This window comes from Vanessa tameamea, chromosome 26, assembly GCF_037043105.1.
Source record: "Vanessa tameamea isolate UH-Manoa-2023 chromosome 26, ilVanTame1 primary haplotype, whole genome shotgun sequence".
Taxonomy (NCBI): domain Eukaryota; kingdom Metazoa; phylum Arthropoda; class Insecta; order Lepidoptera; family Nymphalidae; genus Vanessa; species Vanessa tameamea.
Genome location: NC_087334.1, coordinates 5,737,018 through 5,758,937, shown reverse-complemented (window position 1 = coordinate 5,758,937; position 21,920 = coordinate 5,737,018). Strand labels below are relative to the sequence as shown.

The following is a 21,920-nucleotide window of genomic DNA, read 5'->3' as shown; positions in this document are numbered from 1 at the left end:
TGCAAATATGTTAGCACTAAATTTTGTACAACTTTCATGCCAATATCAAATATGTTGATTTGTATTTCTGTGATTCATATTTTGTATGAAATTGAAAATAATTCCATTGGAAAAGAAATCAAACCAACAAGTGTAACCGACAGTGACAACTAACAAAAAAAACTACTTAAAATAACGAAAGTGTTAAAAGTTTAAAGATAGAATATATATTCGAAAGTATTAGATGTATTTTAGTGAAAATAAAATGTGATACATAAAATACTAAAATAAGAGAAGAATAAAAGTAATTGTAAGAAAGTTTAGACTTAACTGCAAGCGTATATTTTTACAATAGAATATTATTATGAAATATAGCTCTTGATTACTCACCCCTGTTATCCAGGACCCCCTCTCTTTTTATTCTCGACGCGTCGATCGATTCATTATCATTTATATCTGCAACAAAATAAAATCTTTGGTTAGTTTTTCTAAGTTAGTGTTTAATTGTTGCAAGAACATGAAACTCACAATTGTCAGGTCAATAATCTGAATTGAAAGCTTGTGAAATGACGAAGCGCGGCTACTTATATTCTATAATAATATTATATACTAAAACCGTATTAAATTTAATTTAATTATAATATTTAAATTATAATTATAGTATCACGCTAGTTAATTTGAGTTTTACAGAACTTCAGATCTAAATTATTTTATCGTGTATAATTACGAAGCAAATTTTTTGAACATTTTAATTTGATGTTGTATTCTAAAGACACAAAAACAAATGATGGTTATAGCCACGGGCATTCTCATTATAGGACATAAATTGTTTACATTTAAGTTTATTTTCGCAAATATAAGTGTACTCTTTACTACCTCACTTTCAAAATATGAAGGGATGGCCAATTCGACAACCCACGACGACAATGACCGAAAGAGTTCAGGTTAGGGGACAACGGATTTGCTTAAAAACAAAACACGAACAGAGCCCTAACATATAATTTAATATTTTATTACAATATACTGAACCACATATGCTTAAGAACCTTTAAACCCGTCCCAACTCAAGGTGTACATAAAACGTTTATATTGAAGAACAAAATACAAAGAAATATCTTGTTTTCTCTAGCGTGCGTAAAACAAATGGAAATTTCATCACAGTCGGATCAATAGTTTAGGAATGTATAGATAATATTACTTTTTATTTATATAGATAAACAACAATCCTTCGCTTGTATAATAAAATTCCGCAGACGTTTTTAACTTTGCCGTTATATATACATAGATTCAAGTCATTTGTAAAAACTACATTGGTAAAAAAGGCATATTATTCGATACAAGACATTGATGAAAAAAAGGGTGGAGTTAATGCTTGTTGACTTCCAGGCAGGAGACATAACATACATATATAATTGTATTTAACTAACATGACTGTATTTTTAGATGTTGAAAAAGAGTAACTACTGAGTTTCTTGCTGGTTCTTCTCGGTAAAATCTACATTCCGAACCGGTGGTAACTTTACTTTAAATAGTTTGTTAAATGACGATTCAAAAGTGCTTGTAAAAGCCTACTTGAATAAAGTATATTTTGATTTGACTTGATATATTATAACCCTTATAAAACTGACTCAAGAACTGTAAAAAATGCACCACTTTAAATCATTATATCGATTCGTTTCATAATCAAATAACCCAGATGTTTTGTAGAAAGTGGCGAACCAAGGTCATACGTAAGAATTGTGAAATGACGCCTAGTGCTAACTAGTTATTCGCCTTGACTTTGCTAGAATACTATTAAAATTCTATCCCGCAGTATTTAATAAAACAATAGTCTTATAATCAATATAATGTAATACATTTTTCGTAATTTCCATGTTTCAATGTATCTAGTCTAATTGTGTCACTCACACGATGTCAACTATCAATTTATTACCTCGAAAGCCTGAGCTATTATAATGCCAACTTAAGAAATATTTCGTCCCTGTACTTTATAAACATTTCTAGTTTTTATTACATTAGTAATTCTTCGAAAAACTTTATGAGATTGAACAGAATTCTATTGAAATGAAAAGTCAGAGATGATACCGTAGGGTTTACTTGGTCGTAGGGCTTTCTGCTAGCCAGTCTAGGTAGGTCCACAAGTCATATATTTTACGACCAAACAGCAATACTTAATATTATTGTGTTTCAGTTTGAAAAGCGAATGAACACTATCAAGTGCTCAGTTGCTCGTCTGCCTAGTTATATTATTAAAAAAATATATAGATTCATGTGCCTTGCCTTGCTACGCAATTACTTTTATAAAGAGTATATACGAATTACAAATATAAAAGTATTTGTCTTTTGCAAGACTTTTGCGGAAACATCCTGAAATCCAAGCGATCGTGAGAAGAAGGCCAACGTTTTCACGCATTGTATTTGACTGTCTTCATTGTTTGAATATTTTACGCAAGAATTTTTTTCTCTTAAAGGGTTTTTATGTCTTACAATGATGATTTCGTAAATATTAGATAATTACAATAAAAAAGAAACGAACTTTAGGAATTTTATAAAAGAACTTCGAGTCTCCGAGATCAAACGTCAATTTTCGGATAAACTAATTTACTAAAATCAAATGATACAAGATTAACTAAGTACTTGAAAACCATATAACTTTTTTTACTAAATCGTGACCATTTTGAATGATAGGAAGGATTCAAGGAACAGTAAAAAAAGAAAATTTCTGATACTACAATAATTTACAAACCTTTACTGCTAGTGGAGACAAATGCAGTGTTTTGGCTTTTAGGCATTTAATATACTATAAATGGTATTTGATCTTTCAAATGGTCATCTTTACCCACATACACTGTAAGAAACTGCAATCGTTCCTCACATAGCCTATGCACCACTGATCTAAGGAATATAGAAGTGGTGTCCCTTGTGCGTGAGCACTAAGGCTCCGAACCAGAACCAAACGATACTTATATAAGCAGCTGTTTAGCAGTAAAGCAAATGACAACTTTTACCTTCTCAGATGTGCTGACGCAAAATCCTACCACCAAGTTAATTAAAATATACATAACATAACATAATCAGCCTGTAAATTTCCCACTGCTGGGCTAAGGCCTCCTCTCCCGTTGAGGAGAAGGTATGGAGCATATTCCACCACGCTGCTCCAATGCGGGTTGGTGGAATACACATGTGGCAGAATTTCGTTGAAATTAGACACATGCAGGTTTCCTCACGATGTTTTCCTTCACCGCCGAGCACGAGATGAATTATAAACAAATTAAGCACATGTAAATTCAGTGGTGCCTGCCTGGGTTTGAACCAGAAATCATCGGTTAAGATGCACGCGTTCTAACCACTGGGCCATCTCGGCTCAATTAAAATATAAATGTATCTAACTATCATCGAAGGTCAAGGAATGACAATTTAGAAAAACATTCGGATATGGCCGTCGTATCTGATACGTGGTATTTGTGCCAACGTAATTTGTATGCGTGTTGCATCCGCTGACCCACTGCGTTACGGTCGTGTTCAACTATCAAGATTACTGTGTTGCACTATAAGAGGGCACTTTTTATGGGCAAGTTAGACGAGACGAAACGCCATTTAATAACTAACTTAAATCCATTGATAAAGGCAATAACCAAAATAATGCAGTCATTCTTACGAACAACAGAACGACTTACTTATCAATAGACCAGCAGAGATGACGCAGTGGATGCAACAAATGAATCTTAATGGAAGATTGTGAGTCAAAAATCTCCTCTTAACCAGAATTACCCAGACAAGCACCACTGAACTTTAGTTTTGTTAATTTGTATCTATAATTCGTGTTATGCTCGGTGTTAAAGAATAACATCTTAAGGATAAGGATGTATCGGATGAAACTCTGCTCAAAACACATTGGTGTAGCGTGGTCAAATATGCTCTAAATTCTAAAACACAGAGGAGACCATAGCCCAACAATGCGTTAAACTCACTCACTCCTTTGCAACAATATATTTTCCAAAAAAGAAAGATTTGCCAACCCTTATTAATTTTTTTAATACTTAAATAGTGTAAATATACATAAATTTACCGTCCGTTGACAGCCCTAATGGAAACAATTTCACTAGCACACTCGTATAAGGCGTCCGGAAGCCAGCTCGCCCAACGCATAGCAATCACGACCGAGATCTATGTGTGTCGTTCCTCATTGATGTACAGTTGATTGAAAGATATGCTAATTATGAGAAATTAAAACTTCAGTACCTACTTCAGTACTCTAGCCCCCTAGGGAACTATCGAGGTTAGTAACACGTCAATATATGATTCAAATTTCTTTTGAATTATAAAATTAAAAATGTCGATTATAATTCTCATTCATTGAAGAAGTAAAATATGAAAAAGTCAATCTGAACAATAGGAACACCAAAAACACGAACTACTTATCTGAGATGATAAGGACCCCAATTCAACTGACAAATTTTGAAAGTTTATCGAAATCGATTCGAAACATAATCTTTGCTGTCCAGCTGTTTTTCTATTCTACAACGCAACGATCCGGTTACGGCTAGTTTAAAGTTAGATCGGAATCCTATTATCGATATAAATAAGTAGAATTGTTCGTCAGAAGTTAGATCAGAATAGAATCGGGAACGTATCATTACCATTACAAGTAGTAGAAATTACCTCTGCTTGTATTACTAAAAAAAAAACTTTTTTAAATATAGAATTAAAATTCCTTACGTAGATATTTGCAATAGTAACCACTGGTATAAGAACCAGCCGTAAATTGAACAACAAAGCAAATAAATTCAGGTTCAAGTGAACCAGTTTAACAATCTTAGTTCCCAAGGCTGGTAATGCATTTGGCGTTATAACGGATGGCTGGATGGAATGAAAATGTTTATGAGCGCTGACTACTTATCATCAGGCCCATTAGCCAATCCGACTACCCAATTTAAATTAAAAAAAAACTCATCAATTAAAAGTCCGATTAACAATCATCGTTTTCTGATCATATATATCACCTTTTTTTTAACAAAACTGAGCTACTTAAATTAAATCGTCTATTATGAATAAGCTATTAAATCTTATCATACTGATTTTACTGAGATGAAGTCCAAAAACCTTTATCAAAAATAACAAACTCGTCTTATTCCTTCTCCACTGTTGATTCAGGTTCATTTTTTACCCAAATTAATCGGGGATTCAGATTCAAATGCCGCCCGTCAATGCGGTCATGATCTCTACGGCAGCAATTTTTTACATGTATCACGTTTTTATATAATATATACCTTTATGTAATGTTTTTAAATTACATTGTGTCATGTGCAATTTAGTACTGTTATGATGCATAGACAAATAAAACACTTGCCATTTATGGGGGGGCAGTGACAGACTATAACAATTTCTCCGCACATACAAGGTATCAGGAACCATACCAAATGCATAGTAATGTTGACCATTGGAGCTCCTTGTAACTTTCATTGACGTACAGTTAGGAAGACTTACTTAATCTTATTTGGTTGATAGGGCTTTGTGCAAACCCGTCTGAGTACGTACGTACTCATCACATTATATTCTACCGGCATACAGTAATAGTTAATTACATTTTCATTCGTTCGTCCATTCATTCATTCGTTCATCCATTCGTTCATTATAATTTAAGCCATTAATATTTGTATGATTACATTACCAACTTTGAGAGACAAAACTGGTTTGATACAATATCAAATACTAATCATTTCTTGAGTCAATGCCCTGAGTCACTTTTGCAGCTGCGATATTTAAAAGGGAAAACTATGTATTTGTAAGAGCCGAGATGGCCCAGTAGTAAGAACACATGTATTATAACCGATGATTGCGGGTTCAAAGTGAAGCACTGTTAACTTTTATTTGGTTAATATTTTAATTCATCCCGTGCTCGGTTGTGAAGCAAAATATCGTGTTAAAATTCAATCAAACCAACTCGTCTGGAGCAGCGTAGTTGAAAAAGCTCCAAAACTCCTCGAAGGGATAGCGGTCTTAGCTCAGCATCGGGATATTTACAGGTTTGTCTTTACGTTAATTAAATATTAATACATATATATTTTTATTTTTACCTCACGCGCTATAATGGATTAAAATGTTTTTATTCATATTTATTTTATGTCCCTTTTTAAAATCTAAGGTCATTAGCGATCAGAAAAATATATATATTTTTTATATTAGTCTGTAAACATTAATTAACTTTATAATAATTAGTAAAGTTATAAATGCGGAAATAACGCACGTTTTAAGTCTTTATCGCGCTAAACCGATTTAGATAATATTTGTTGTGGAGATAGATCGAGTCTCGGGAACGGACATAGGCTACTTTTTTAAATTCACACTTTTACTTTAAATTATAACTTTGGTCCAAAATCAAAATAATATTGTATAAGCAGGCTATGATAAAGTGTATTTTTTAATTTAATTAACTTACTCAATTAAAAATTTTATAACGCAAAATAAATTATAAAATTTCTGTCATTCTATTTTTAAAATAATCATCATATTACATTTAAAAGACATTTAAAGAGTTTACATATAAAGTAACTGTATATCTAACATTACCACACATTGTTGACATTATCGTATTATCCGTTACTCTTCCGTATGCATATTAGGCTGCTAATTACATTTCTTATCACGCTAATTTAATCTTTATTTCCTGAGAAATAGATCATTTAATAAAATCCACTTACCGTGTAAATTATGCTACAAAATTGACCGAATAATATTTCGCACGGTCTCATTTCCTTGTATTCGTAATTAAGACTATATTTCAATGAAAATACGACTCAAAGTTTTGTTGGAAGAAAATATTTGTTCCAAATTTAAATTAAGTATTTTAACGAAAGTGTACTTGTTTCTGTGAAATTCGCTTATTTGAAAATCGAATGTTCCTTTTGCTACATACATGGACGTGTATTCGTTACTATACGGAATATCAACGAAATGCAGTGATTATATGAATGAGACAGAGCTAGAGTAATATTACGAAAACTCCTAATATATAGTTTCATCTTAACAGTAAATAAACTACGAACGGCGCAGTACATGCTACATTCTGATAGTATCATTTAATAAGATCTTGTTGTTTTTCATGCGTCCATTGTTGTTTTTTTAAAAATCGAATTTCACTTTTACAATTTGAATGAAAGTGAATGTACTCTTTAAAGCGAATGTTTATTGTTGAACTATGCTTTATACAGTTCTGTAACACTTTTTGTGACTATTTAGCGATTTGCTTTAAAAATGGCGCGAAAGTAACGGTTTGAAATGCAATATTTCGTTTGTTACTTACGTTTATTTTATTTATATTTTGTATAAGATTTGTATACTTTAATAGATAAATATTTAAAGAAATATTATGTTTTTTAACAATACTAAAATAAACAGTAAATTTCAATGTATTTGTATTTCAAACTTTACAGCTTAAAGTGTCGTAAAAATGACAAGGATAGCCTATAGAATATCAACAAGTGTGAAAAAGATAAATAACTATGTCAGTGGGTGAGTCAATGCACTTTTGCAGTTGCAAGTTGCGTTACTACAAACTTCTGTAATATAATATATTTTCAACCTTAACGCTTGGCTATAGAATTCAAAATTGCTATATAATTTACCGTGGCTTTTTTTTAAGAAAGTAAAAGATCATTTAATTTTAAATTCCAAACATAGGTTTGGAAATTGCATGGTCTAGCTAGATATTTGTTATTTTAAAGAAAATACGACAGAAGTTTGAAAATATATTGTTGCATCGGTTGCAGTAATTGCTTTTAACGAATCGTTAATTGTTGGTCAAACAATTTCGTATCGTCATGGTTTTTAAGTTTATATTTCAAAAACGTTAAACAAATACTAGGTTTGGTTTACAACATCGATTTTTAAAGTATTAGGCTTAGTTCACATTGACAAAGCTTTAGAGAAATCTCTTTGTAGAAATTGTTAAATTAGTTCGAAGTATTAACACCACAAAATATATATATAGAAGATTAGTTGGTTGGAATAGGAATTTGTGCAAGCCCGTCTGGCTATGTATCAACTCATTACAATTTTATATAAAATAAATAAAGATTGATAACTAAATATGTTTTCAATTTTGATATTTTATATGTGACTATTGTATGTCTAGATACTGTTAAAGCTGCGAACGGATCGAAAAAATAGCGGCAAAATTTTAGCCACTAAGTACACGCACACAAGTAAAATTTGACGTTTGGCGAGTGTCAAGCGAAGTCACACACACCAAGATAATAAAGTTAGTTGGTTTGTTTAGTTTAGTAGTACGACACTCTGTCTAGATACCTATATAAAAAATTTAAAGTTTACGACTTTTGTTTTGTAAAAAATTGTCTCACGAGTCAACAAAAAATAACTCGCAAATGTCAAATCGCTCCAATCTTTAAAATGTGCCATTAAGAAATTGTGTTGTAAAAACATTTGGTAACGACAATCGTCTTGCACATCACTATGTAACGTTTTTTTAATTGTGAGATTTCGTTTCGTAAATCCACACGTTATAAATTTACGTGTTTCCGTTACAAGTATTCTAACGATATTTATCTGTTAAACTAAAGCCTCTTTCACGTGCAGGTTTTCTTACATTATACACCATTATTTACGAGATTATTTTAATTATAAAGGCAGTGATAATTAAGAATATAAAAAATGATGAAGTAACATTTGAGCTTGAACTCGTAATATACGGCTAAGATTTAAGTGTTTTAACCACTGGACCATCTCTCTGTAAAGATAAGCAATGTGTCATAATATTTTTTTTTAATTTATAAATGTAATGCCTATAGAGTTAAATTATCCGGTTCCTAAAAATAGGATCAATTTCGACAACACGCGATACTATTTAATAATAGTTTGTTATTTTATTAATTTGTATCGATTGATTTCAGACTACTCTAGACTGATTGATATATTATTTTTTTGCTCGAGTACATCCATTTATTGCTTGTTTAACATTGAAAAGGAAATTTAATGAACAATTATTTAATAGTAATCATTTATGTTATTAATTTAATATATTCATAGCGATGTAAAATGTCGCAGGTTCGGTCCTGACCCGTTGGGCTATTGTCGTCCCCACTCCTAAAAGCCCAAGCTTTAAGCTCAATTGGAGGGGTCAATAGGAATATGTATTAATAATTCCCTATTACACCACTTAAACACAATTTAATTAATAAAATTACAATAGTTTCTAAGTGTTGCCATATTAGAATAAAGCTTACGGGCAGTATAACTAAACGATCTGAACCTAAAAATCGGAATAGAAAACATTTAACAATAATTATTGAATTTGCCACGTTTCTCAAATATCTTAATAATACGTGTATCTTTATTAACTTACTATTTCAAAATGGGTCCATGTTGTGCAAGCCGATCCGGTATGTACCGGTTCTGATAGGCTTTCTAGTGATTGTAGGTCTTGAACGACCTTGTCTGAACTGATAACTAGACTTGTCGAACTTATGGACATGCAGTCCATAAGTTTATATAATAAAACAATAAAAGTGTCACGTTATATATATTAAACTACTAACCCGATATGTATGAAACTTTCAACAGAAAATGAAGCGAGTTTCGATGAAGATTTTAGTGTATTATATTATTTAAATAAAAGTATCAATGGAAAAACGTTTGAACAAAACACATGACATTATATAATCTTTTGACATTATACGTATATATCTTTAGAAGCTTAATTGAAGCTCATCAATTGTATTGGTTTCTGCAGTAAAAATAAATATATTAATACTATTATTATATAAAGGAATAATATATTACCTACCTAAAGACCCCATGCTAGAATATTTGATTAAATAGTTTTTAAAGCTTATGAGCAACATATTTGTATTAGGGAGTTAGGTAGGTTCACTTGGTAGTCGAGCTTTGTACCAGGTACAACTCATCACATTTTCTACCTCCAAACAGCAATATTTACAATTGTAGTGTTGTTCAACACAAGATACGTCTTAGTTCCCAAGGTTTATGTCGCATCGGTGATGTAAGGAATGATCGCCAATGTCTTTGGACAGTCGTGGCCACTTCCCATCAGGTGGCTTATACGCCTATTTCATAAAAATTGCTACGACACAGACTGTGGTCATCATCGCTATATTTATATATAACCAAATATGGTGATGAGTCCAAACATGTAAATCCAAGGTTATTACATTATAAAATATAAAGCCAATGATTTGAATTTTAAGTTATGTTGAATTTATAATACTTATATAATAAACAGGTACGTATTCTTTGTTTTTTTTTTTATAATTTGTACTACACTTAATATTATATGATATATTATATTTTATTTAAAGTTAATGCATGTATTGTTTTTAGAAATTAATTACATAATGTAGTCTTGCAAAGTACAGTTTCAATGTAAATTTATCGAAAAGCTGTTCAGAGTTATAAAGTATTTTCATAAAAAACTCTCAAAACGTAATTATCCTTGTTGTGATAAAATAAGTAATAATTGTAAATAGTTTTAAAATATGATCTAAAATTATATAGTTTTGATCTATTAATCCACGAAGACGCACCCTTCCACGTTAAATAAACGGTGTTTTAATAAAATAAACTAAACAAATATAATCTAAATTGTATTTTTTGCTGTCTTTACTGTTAGGCTTCTCACGCACACTTAGACATATTATAAGTACGAGCGACACTCACTCATGCTATTAAACGTGGGGGTGCGCCTTGGTGAATGAATTATTCCATTTGTTTATATATTTTGAGATATAATTCAATAAAATAAACAATTTGTATTCATATAAATTTTGTAATTATTTTTATGTCTACTGTAAAAACATCGCGAGTATTATTTATCACTGTGTATGTAAACGTCTGAACACAATATAGTTCCTATAAGTGGTCGGAAGCGTTTGTTTGTTGCTATTGTTTCGATATTACATAACTTGGCTCGAGTTCCTTACATTCACCGGTATTTAAATCCCTTGACCCATTGTATTGTAAAGATCCATTGGCTCAGTGGACAAACAGTAAGACTTGAAATCCAATGCTTTGGTTCATGAAATTAAATAATTTGTTAAGAATATTATGAAGCAGAATTTTAATTTACATTAAATACAATAACGTACTGTGACGTATGTAGACTGACTAACAAAGGACCCGTTGCCAAAAGAAAGTAATTAGTCACCGCCACACACAAATAGCCCTGGCTCACCACCCCTTCATACCGAATCAGTGCATTGGTATTTGAAGGTGAGTGTTACTTACATAAAAAAAAAACCAATAATAATTATAAATAAGGTTACCGCATTACTTCTTTTAACATGCTTGGATAAAAAACAAAACACCATTTGTATCGCCTAGTGTAACATGGGGCATTATGCTTGTCAATAATTATATTTTCAATACTATCTTAAGGGAAATCTCAGGAACTCAAATGTACTAGTTTGCATACAACAAGCTATTCTTTTCATATTACTTAAATGTAAATTCAACTAATTATAATATTATCTATGAATATAAAAACTTACAATACGAAAAATGAATGACATCGAACATAAGTCACATTCATAGAAAAAAGTGATAGATGGCGCCATTAATTAAATAATAAATCGATAACATTCCAAATTCGAAATTCAAATTCCAAATGACGAATAATCTTGACAAGGCCCAAGAAAGCAACAGAGAAAGTATATAGTTAATTTTAAAAATGGAATTTCACATTCGGTCAAGTCTTGTTCACACGCCTAATGTGATAATTCGCCCATGTGTTCACGGTGTAACAAGCACGAAGTGCCTTTTGTTATAAAAATGTTGTCATACAAAAGCATATTTACATATTTCCCGTCTTGATTTATACTATCTATTTGCAACCTTATTACAAAAGATATAAGGCTATTTGATTAAACAAATCACCGTTTTAGCACGATTACGTACACATTACGCGCACGTACTTTCTATTATTGCTGGTTAACCCACAATTTGTACAAACAAATTGCTCAACAATTTTTTGACTATTATTAATAAGTTTTTCTTGGCTATAATTATATCCTACGTATTTTTAAAAAGAAAACGAACTTGTAAAAGAAAGTTCGATATTCGAATTCAAGTATCAGCCTCAAGGCGAGATCGAAATTCGTAATGAAGAAAAAAACAGATCAAAGTCAGAACTGGTGCATTGTTTCAACAAATTCATTCAATTGATTTTAAACTCTATGGTAATTAGCTTAGAGTTTCTTTTATTTGTCGTTTTTCAATAACAGGTGACTTGAATGTCAAGTACAAGAAATCGATTATAGAATAATTTTTAGGACACTTTCCAATGGAGGTCGTTAGCACCAGTGAAAGATTATTAGCATTTTATATTTGGAATCTGCTAGGAATACAAATGGCTACGAATATATTAGTATGACGACTGTTATTCATAAATCAATTTCATGATAACAAATTCTTAATAAGTCAAATAGATAAGTATTATTAATATTCAATTTCATTTTGAAAATGTAAATAAGTATTTAAACGTACTAGATAAATTACTTTTTTTTTAGTTAGAAATTCGTATCACCTATAAATTGAATTTTTTATACAAAAATAATATATGCCTCCAAAATAAAGTATACAGACTTTTTGGTCAGAAAAATTAATGACGTCATAAGACGTGACATTCCATTGACCTCACCTGCTTTGACAGATATATATATTTAAAGCCTAATACTACATGTTTAGGGTAGTTAAAAAAAAAAATTCAAACTTAAAATACTTATAACTTTATTAAGTTAAATAACTTAAGATAATTAAACTATCGTTTAATTTTCATACACAAAGTCTAAATTAAACAATACATTCACTTAAACCAACTTTTCTCAAATAACTCGTAAAATTTTAGTAATAATATTGCACACAATAGTCCATAAAACAATAAAAAAAGGAAATAAAAAGTAAAATCTGTTTGTCCACAATAGAAGGTTCTTTATTTAAACAGACAACAGTTATTCACAGGCCATCAAAACCGAAAGTGAACAACGTGCGAATCGAGCAAAAAGTCGTTGACGCATTCAAATCGAGGTCGGGTGAAAAGCGAACAGGTTCTTAATTCAAATTTGGGCGCGACGTTTTCACCCGCCCGCGGCGTTGGCGTGCTTCCACAGATAATGCCGTGATAAAGGTTTTTTTATAGTGTCAATGAAATAGCCTTGACATTATTTTAATGTGACTGGCCCTTTTTTTAAATTAATTACAAAGAGAATAAATAATATGTAATTTTCGACAAGTATTAAAGTTTTAAAAATTCTATCTATTTTCAGTAAAACATTTATACTTATTCCATATTAAAAAAAATAATCATCGAAGAGTCATTACTTTAGTTATAAATTCTAATAAAGAAAAATATAATGTTTTTAGCATACGTCATTATTGTTCATATAAATAGTATAATAAATTAATAATATTTAAATACTCACTATTCTTTATTTTCAATGTTTATTAGGACAAAGTACGGCTACCAACACCTAGAGCAAAACTATCGTTATGTGATTTGTTTTAATAAATGTGTTTATAATCGTAAGAATTTACCCACTTCAATATAATTAAAATCTAAATATAATTAATTAAAGATTTCTATCACTTTGCAATTCTGTCTTGTCAGATAAATGAGAAGTGAGGATTCTCTGAAGTAATCTATGACTTCTAGGGCTTTGTCACCTGTCTGTGAAAGGTCCGGTTTGGGGCACCTATGCGAGGCAACTCATCACTTTTTCTACCGCTAAACATACTAAATAGTATTGTATGACAAAGCCACAAAAGGACATAACTTCTTAGTTCCTCGTATTGGTGGTGCATTAGTATGGAACGGTTAATATATGTTCCAGCGCCAATTAAGGGCCGTATTGACTTGCCATCAGGCAGGCTTTTGGTCCATCAGTCCAAATTGTACTATTACTGAGCTATTGAAATATAATGCTTGGAAATGCTTTATCTTATTGCATCTTTGAATTCTTGTTTACAATAATAATATAACTTTTGTGAATCATTTAAAAGGAAGAAATCACTATTTTTTTTTGTAATTTAAAGTCAAATTTATTAAAAACACGAATGACACATGGAATTATAGAATCGAATTGTAGTAAAAAAAATCAAATTATCCGTTTTTTTATTTTTAATTTTAAGCGCCTTTCGAAATGTCAACTGCTGTTGTTTCGCAACGAGAGCTGTTTGGCAAATACAGGTAACAATTTTATAACATTGAAAGTTGAAGAATAATATAAACATAATTAAATTATCGTTCTGTTTGTACGTATATATTAATCAATTAAAAAAATATTTACATAGTGTAATTTACTTTTTTTTTTTAAATATACTTCGCTTGTATAGATGCAAAGTGCGCGGCAACCTTTAACTTTGTAAGTTTAATTAAAAATCTTCAATGTATAATTAATAAGGAATAATTTAATAGCAGTTCAATAAATTACAAGTATATCCGTGTAACGTTTGTCCTTTAAGGAAAGATTAATGTTTTAATTTTGTAATTAATTAAACTTTACGAATAACACTTTACCCATTGACCTTGAACCTCTAAAGATTGTTTCCAGAATCTTGCTCGGGTGTGAAGAATAAAAACTTGACAATACACCTTCTGCCCAATAATTTTAAATAGAGCATACATCCTCAATCGGTATCGTATTTAATGGACATAGAGAAATCATAATTATTTCTTTATTTACTTTATGAATCTCTAACAAAAGATACACAATATAAGGGTTACAAGTTGTGTGCTCCTTCAATTACACGACCACAGCATGCACTATTAAGCAAAATTTTTTTTAAACACAATTAAGATAAAAAGTTAAAAAATAAAAAATAGCAGTACAAATCAAATATAAATTAGTAACTTAAAATTATGCACAAGCTTATTAATTTTATATTTAAATTCGTCTAAAGATATTGTTGAGAATATATATCTTAGTATGATGTATAAACTAACATCTATCCATAAGTAACACTACAAGATACTATCACGCAAATGAATGATAAATTGATAAATTAAAGGGGATAGATAGATATAATAGATTAATAGGAAGCGCTGACAATAAAATGGACCTGAATTTTAATAAATAGATTAACTTAATGGACCTACATACAAGACATCGACTCCTACAAACATAGCGAAATGTGCCCAAAAAAAGTAGATGAAATGAAAACTAAACCCGCTGAATAAGTTTTTTCATAACCGCATTTATACATTTTTCTCAATTAGAACAAATATTGCGTCTCCGAGTTTCAAGCGGATAGTTTGATAAATTTCACTATAGTTGGTCGAAATTTAGATGCGAAAGCTGTCGAACTCACTTTCATATTAATATGAATACGGATTTTATCATTCACCGATAACGATAATTTAAAGTCGATCAAACCAGTAGCACGCGTAAAATTGTTATCTGAATGAGATCGTCCTCACCGATTTCAGCCATTGCGCACAGTGGACCGATATTTAACCGTAGAAGACATAGGCATGAAAAAAAAGTAATTACAGAAATCGATTCTACTGTCAAATAGAATATTATATTGTTCTACGACTTTTACAATTTATTTATTACTTTTTAATGCTATCAATATTTAAATATTTTTTGTTTAAGATTGGATTATATTTATTTGAACTATACAGAACGTATTGTAGTGCAAACTATTCTCTTTTCTCTCTCTCATAATTCGATGGGATGGCAAATCCGAAACGACCGTAAAGATTTTGGGCTGCTAGTGAAATTTTTTGACAGTATAACTTTTTATCGGCTTGACCAAGAATATGAACCCATGTCTTCCATCTAGCCATTAGGCCAACAAGACAGACATAAAAAGTCTTTATGCAAGCTGGTGGTACCACCTATTCATCACATATTCTCCTGCTAAACAGCAATACTTAGCATTGTTGTGTTCCGGCTTAAAGGGCGAGTGAGCCAGTATAACTAGGCACAAAAGATATAAATCTTAGTTCCCAATGTTGGGGGCGCATTGGCCGTATAAGAAATGGTTAATATTTTTATAGCGCTAATGTCTATGAGCGGTAGGGACCACTTACCATCGTGTAGTCTATTTGTCGTCCTTCCTATTTTCCAAATAATATGCAGACAATATCCAGTGAAAACGATTGCTCTCTGACTCCATAGGATAAACAAACAAACTCATCATCGCAATCATAACGCGTTTTAAAATCGTTATTATTAAATTAATTATGTGAAAGATACAAGCACGTCCAACGGCTGGCACAAGCTATAAAGACATACACACACAATTGTTATATACATTCGCTTGACCTCGAATCGGCCTTACTTTCTGCTCGGACTGTTGTCAATCGAGTTTCCTGCTCTACCGATTATTTAACGTGTACCTACATAAGTTAATTAAATTAAAATCACAATTTATGGAAATATTAGTTTCCGCCCTCAGCTTCGTCTGTGCTTCAAGGAGTACCCTATCCCTAGTCTTAGGTACACTGTCCTTATCAATACGCTGTTTGCAAATTGATGATCGGTTATTTAGTTAAGACGTGCAAGCGTAACAAACAAACGAGTTAACAAACTTACTTTTGCATTTTAAATATTAGTTATAATTTTCCTTATAACATACTGTGTCCAAAAAATAAGGTGACATTGTATTTATTTTTATTTTTTTTTAATTTATTCTTCCAAATCAATTTAATCCCCTTCAAAGTAATCCCCTCCCGATGCAATGCACTTATGCCAACGGTTTTCCAATCTTCGAAACACTGATTGTGGTCACTTTCCGGGATGGCCTTTAGTTCGGTCTTCGTTGCGGCTTGAATGTCCTCTATCGTATCAAAACCCGGGGCGGTCTTTTGAGCTTACTGAACAGCCAGAAGTCACACAGCGCCAGATCAGGTGAATACGGTGGTTGCGGAACGATATGGATTGAGTTTTTGGCGAAATGATCACGAATTAAGAGTACAGTATGGGATGGTGCATTATCATGGTGTAAAAACCAAAAATTGTCTTTCCACAATTCCGGCCCTTTTAGGCGGATAGCGTTACGCAAACGACGCATAACGTTCAATTAATATTCCTTGTTGACTGTTTGGCCCGGCGGAAGGAATTCATAATGCACAATACCACGATAATGGAAGAAAACAGTCAACATGACCTTGATTTTTGAGCGACTTAGGCGCGATCTTTTTGGTTTCGCTCTCCTTTGGCACGATATTCCCTCGATTGATCTGTTGTTTCGGGGTCATAAGCATTGATCCAAGTCTCGTCTCCAATTATCATGCGTTCCATCTTGTCCTAATAGTCAGAAAGCATCGTTTCACACACTTCAACGCGACGCAAAATGTAAAGCAAATTCTTTGGTCAACAAATTTCGACATCGCAAAAAACGAAAAACTCACTTTTAGTAGCTCACAAAACGACGCGTATCTCAAACACTAATGAATATTTTAACATGAAAATTTGACCTAGATGTCACTGACAGTACTATCAAACTAAAAAAAATCTCTAAATCCTTCGACGCGCGCAGTTTAAATTCAAATGTCAGCTTATTTTTTGGACATAGCAGTATACTAACAGATTTGGCACAGTTGTTAGAACACGGAAATCTTAACAGTCGTTCAAGTATCACCATTACTCACGAGGACAATTCAAGCTTCGCACGTAATAATCTCAATTTAAAAAGACAGAAGCACTGCTACTTATCTAATACTACAATATACTAAAATCCCCGAAAACCGCTACATCTTATATTATAAGGTTTATGTATAATTTATCAGTCATGCATTACGAGAAAACGTATTTTCATCTACTAATACAGGAGATATGCAAGTTAATGTCAGCAGGTCAATGACATTTCCAAAATTTAAGACTAGAATACACAATATAGCTTGTTAATAGCCTACAGTTGGGCATAGACTCAGTCTTCTTTTGAGAACTATAACACGACGCTATTCAAATGCGTTATGATACATACAGTTGAATTATGTAATAATAACAAATATTGTTATATAATATATCCGTACCATATTTAAAACTGCACTCGACTTACCAGTACGGTAAAAGATATACTATTAAAATAAAAACTTAATTCAATTAAATTAATTTATTAAAATATGTTGATTATGTCACATTATAACTCGGAGATATTTCAAAATAGAATAAATAAAAACTTATTACAACAGAAACGAAAACTTTACCAACATAAAACATTAATTCGAGTTAACGGTACGAAACGGTAACACAACGTAATAACGATTACGGTAAATATTACGTTTTAACGTAATAGATATTTTTGTTCTGATAACACGCGATATTTTATTAAGCAACAGTTTGGGGAAAACTGTTTTAAAAAAAAAAAAACAAGTTTTTAATATCCTACTGCTGGGTTAAGGCCGTCTTTTGAGAAGACTTGTAGCTTCCACTCTGATTTAAAACGGGTAATGGATTAAGCATATGAAAATTGAGAGATGATTGCCCTTGTTTGAACTTTTTGATCAAGATAAGAGTCTGGGCCATCTCCGCTCTTGTTTTATATATTAAATTGTAAAAGAATAATTGATAAATATTGAAAAATTTACAAAATGGTGCTTATCATTATTTTAAATGTTTTGTGTATTTAATATTTAAATAAATGACCATTAGAATTGTTTCAACTTTGGATACCCTGAGTTGATTTTACTAGATCTCTAGTCTCTCTCTTTGTCTCTTCTTTAAATCGAATTTGTATTTTCGGGTTTTCTTTATCTGATGGCGTAGTGAAGAGTTTGCTCTGTTAGCTATTTGTATTTAATTTCCAATTTTTTTTACGCATTTAAGAAGTCACTTGGCACTAATTATTTCTTGTATCACAAACCAGCAATGTTTACTGTCGTTTTATTCAGAATTAAAGAGTAAGCGAGCCAGTTAGAGCCACAAGGGACATAACATCTCAGTTCCCAAGGATGGTGGCGCGTTGAGGATATGAGGAATGATCAATGTTTCACAAGTACCAATGTCTATGAACACTGAAGACCACATACCATCAAGTGGCTCAATCAGGACATAAAAAAATTCTTAATCGTCATCTTGAACAAAACTCTTACGTGATTTAAACGAAAGATAATATCCTTGTAACGAAAATGTTTCATAATTATTATATTATTATAATATACCCAAGTGAAAACAATCTTTATTTTATTGTATATGACATTTTAACATAAAAAAATAACAACAAAAACAGCTTAAAATTTCAGATTACGATCACTTAATTAAATATGTGTAAGAAAATGTAAATCAGACGCACGTTACTAAGCTTAATTATCTTAACAGTTATTATAACGCCAAAAAGCAGTACCTTGTCTCAATGATGCATAAGTTTAGGACTCATGGCGTATAATATAATAGATACGGTTTAATTTGAAATAGTTAGGCAGACTGGCAAATGAACAAAACGACGCGTGAAGAGGCAACTTGCAGGCCGGCGTGGCAAGTGCGACTAGTGTAGTTCTCCCTGACTGTACTGGCCGTCTTCCAGTACCACTTATCTTTAGGTTTTTTTTTTTATGTAACAAGTTGGCAGATGGTGAAGTGCAGAGAATGTGCCACCTGATGGTAAGTGGTCGCCACCGTCCATAGATATTGCTGTAAGAAATAATAACCATTCCTTACAGTACGCCAATGCGCCACCAAGCTTGGGAGCTAAGATGTTATGTTCCTCGTGCCTATAGTTACAATGGCTCACTCACCCTTAAAAACGGTACACAAAAATACTAAGTATTGCTGTTTTGCGGTGGAATATCTGATGAGTGGGTGGTACTGAGACGGGCTTGCTCAAAGCCCTGCCTCCAAGTAATGGTAAAGGTGACTTTAAGGTTTTAAATCTCATGTGTCTGTAACACTGGCTCACTCAGCCTTCAAACCGGAAAACACTAATATTGCTTTGCTTTAGAACATGTAGAAAAAATATATCAAGAATAAAAAACAATAAATTAAAATTATTTTTATTTTTCGATTGCTTTCAATTACAACATCTGTATTTCTGATATAAATTCATCCTAGCATAGCTCGGATTAATCAAAGCGCAATAAAAAATAATTTTGTCCCGTTGGTTGCGCGTGCGCAGAGATTCCACCTGGCAAACGACGGAATGTCTATTACTTCGATATCACTGCAATCGACATTTTTACTATTTTTTACTTACATACTTCTTACGGAGAGCTTTACAAACATTATTTTACTTAGAAAACTAAGTAATACTTGTAAGGTATTACCCACTACATGTTTATTACGAAACAAGTAATGAATCGGACGAATTTACATGCAATCTTTCACCCAAAGTTACACCCTCTTAGGTGATGAATTTGCAATAAATGTTAAAAATCTGAATTCAAATCATTAACATAAACCTAAATACGAATATTCATATGACAAATATCAGAAATGACGAAATTCCATCTAAACTTTCATCCTGCATTTAAACTTTTTCGGAGACTAAATTTAAAAAATCCTCACTTGGTGCTTACCTACATTCTACACAGAATTCCTGAGAAAATTTTTATCCTCTTAGACCCACCTACACACTCATTATAAACGAATGTTCCTTTTTTTAATGTATTAAGAGACTAATATCAAAATACTTACATAACCAAGCAGTTCTACTGTAGTTGCTACCCTTACCTTTTCACAAGCTTTTATTTATGCATGTGTGGCTCACATCTTCAACTAAAATTTAAAAGAGCTCTACCGGAAATTTAATATTAACTATTTATTCTGGTGACAGTATCCTCTGGTATATTAAATATTGTTATTTATCAAAATGGCCGCCGTTGAAAGCTGTTTTAACTGTAACGCTCTCTGGACTTAAGATTAAAACGTACTTAATGTAGGAAGACATACTCATAAGTATGTGATTATGTACTGTAGAACTGTAGATTAATTAATAGTTAAGTCGTAAGACCACGGAATTTTCCAAGATGTTATAAATGCGAAAGTAACCCAGTCTGTTACGTTTCACTGAACAACCGAACTGTATTTGATGAAATTATCTATGAGGCATGCTTGAACCCCGAAGAAGGACATATACTATTTTGTGCCTAAATTTGATGACCTACCCGTACCCGAGCGGCTAGTACAAAATATAAGTATTAAAATATTTATTACTGTATTTTGATTTTTCTGATAATGAATTAATATCAGTAAATGGAGTTGGTCATTACTCAATGACATTTTTAAATTTGATTTAAAAATAACTACCAAGTCTTATTAAAAAAAAATTAAATGGAATTGCTATGTTTTCTCAATGAAAATCTGTTCGAAAATTTGACAGCGCATTCAAGTTGGTAAATAATAAGTTCCGTCAAACAAATTGTTTTTTAACCAAGCTGCCTCAGTGTGGGTTTGGAGGATTCATACGAGTATATGTCAGAGTTCCATGTTTACGGTTTACGGTTCAGAGGCACGTGTTTATCTAGTTTGGTTAAGATTCTGGTAGCTATATAGTACATTGTTGTATAACTATTAAAACAGGCGATGAAACAGAAAATTCCAGACGCTAGTCATTCTAGAGTCTAAAATTATAACATCGATAGCAAATCACCTTGTCCCGTTGCGCGTGCGCACGATCGCCAGCTGACGGACAGAAATTAAATCAACTATTAATCTGGTTTATTCAGTCATACAATAAATATGCTTCTAGATACATTTAATAAAAAAAAAAAAACAATTTAGGTTTCGATTTTTGTGGCATATCGCATTACGTTACGTTCTGACAAGAACGCCACAAGCAAAGATTTGTAAAATGTACTTTATTCCGAATTAATAAGATCTAAAATTAATTAAAACGCGCGAAAAACAAGTGATATTTAAGTCAGAAACCCTTACGTTAATGCACGGTGAGTCTAGAAACGAAATACCAAGACCTCGTTGGTTGACAAGGTCACAAGACGAAATTTAATAGTAAATAGATTTCGCATGCAA

At 31.8% G+C, this 21,920-nt stretch overlaps 2 protein-coding genes across 3 annotated transcripts in view; one reads left to right on the top strand and one right to left on the bottom strand.

The window, feature by feature from the left end:
* LOC113393742 (uncharacterized protein) overlaps positions 1-21,920 on the bottom strand; it is a 103,501-nt gene that overhangs the window by 27,189 nt on the left and 54,392 nt on the right. For both annotated transcript variants that reach the window (XM_064219077.1, XM_064219076.1), the window contains exon 2: positions 370-435. In XM_064219077.1, coding sequence (XP_064075147.1) covers positions 370-435 — 66 coding nt within the window. The remainder of the gene's footprint in view (positions 1-369; positions 436-21,920) is intronic.
* LOC113393537 (ankyrin-2) overlaps positions 1-21,920 on the top strand; it is a 143,585-nt gene that overhangs the window by 100,620 nt on the left and 21,045 nt on the right. The window lies entirely within an intron of this gene.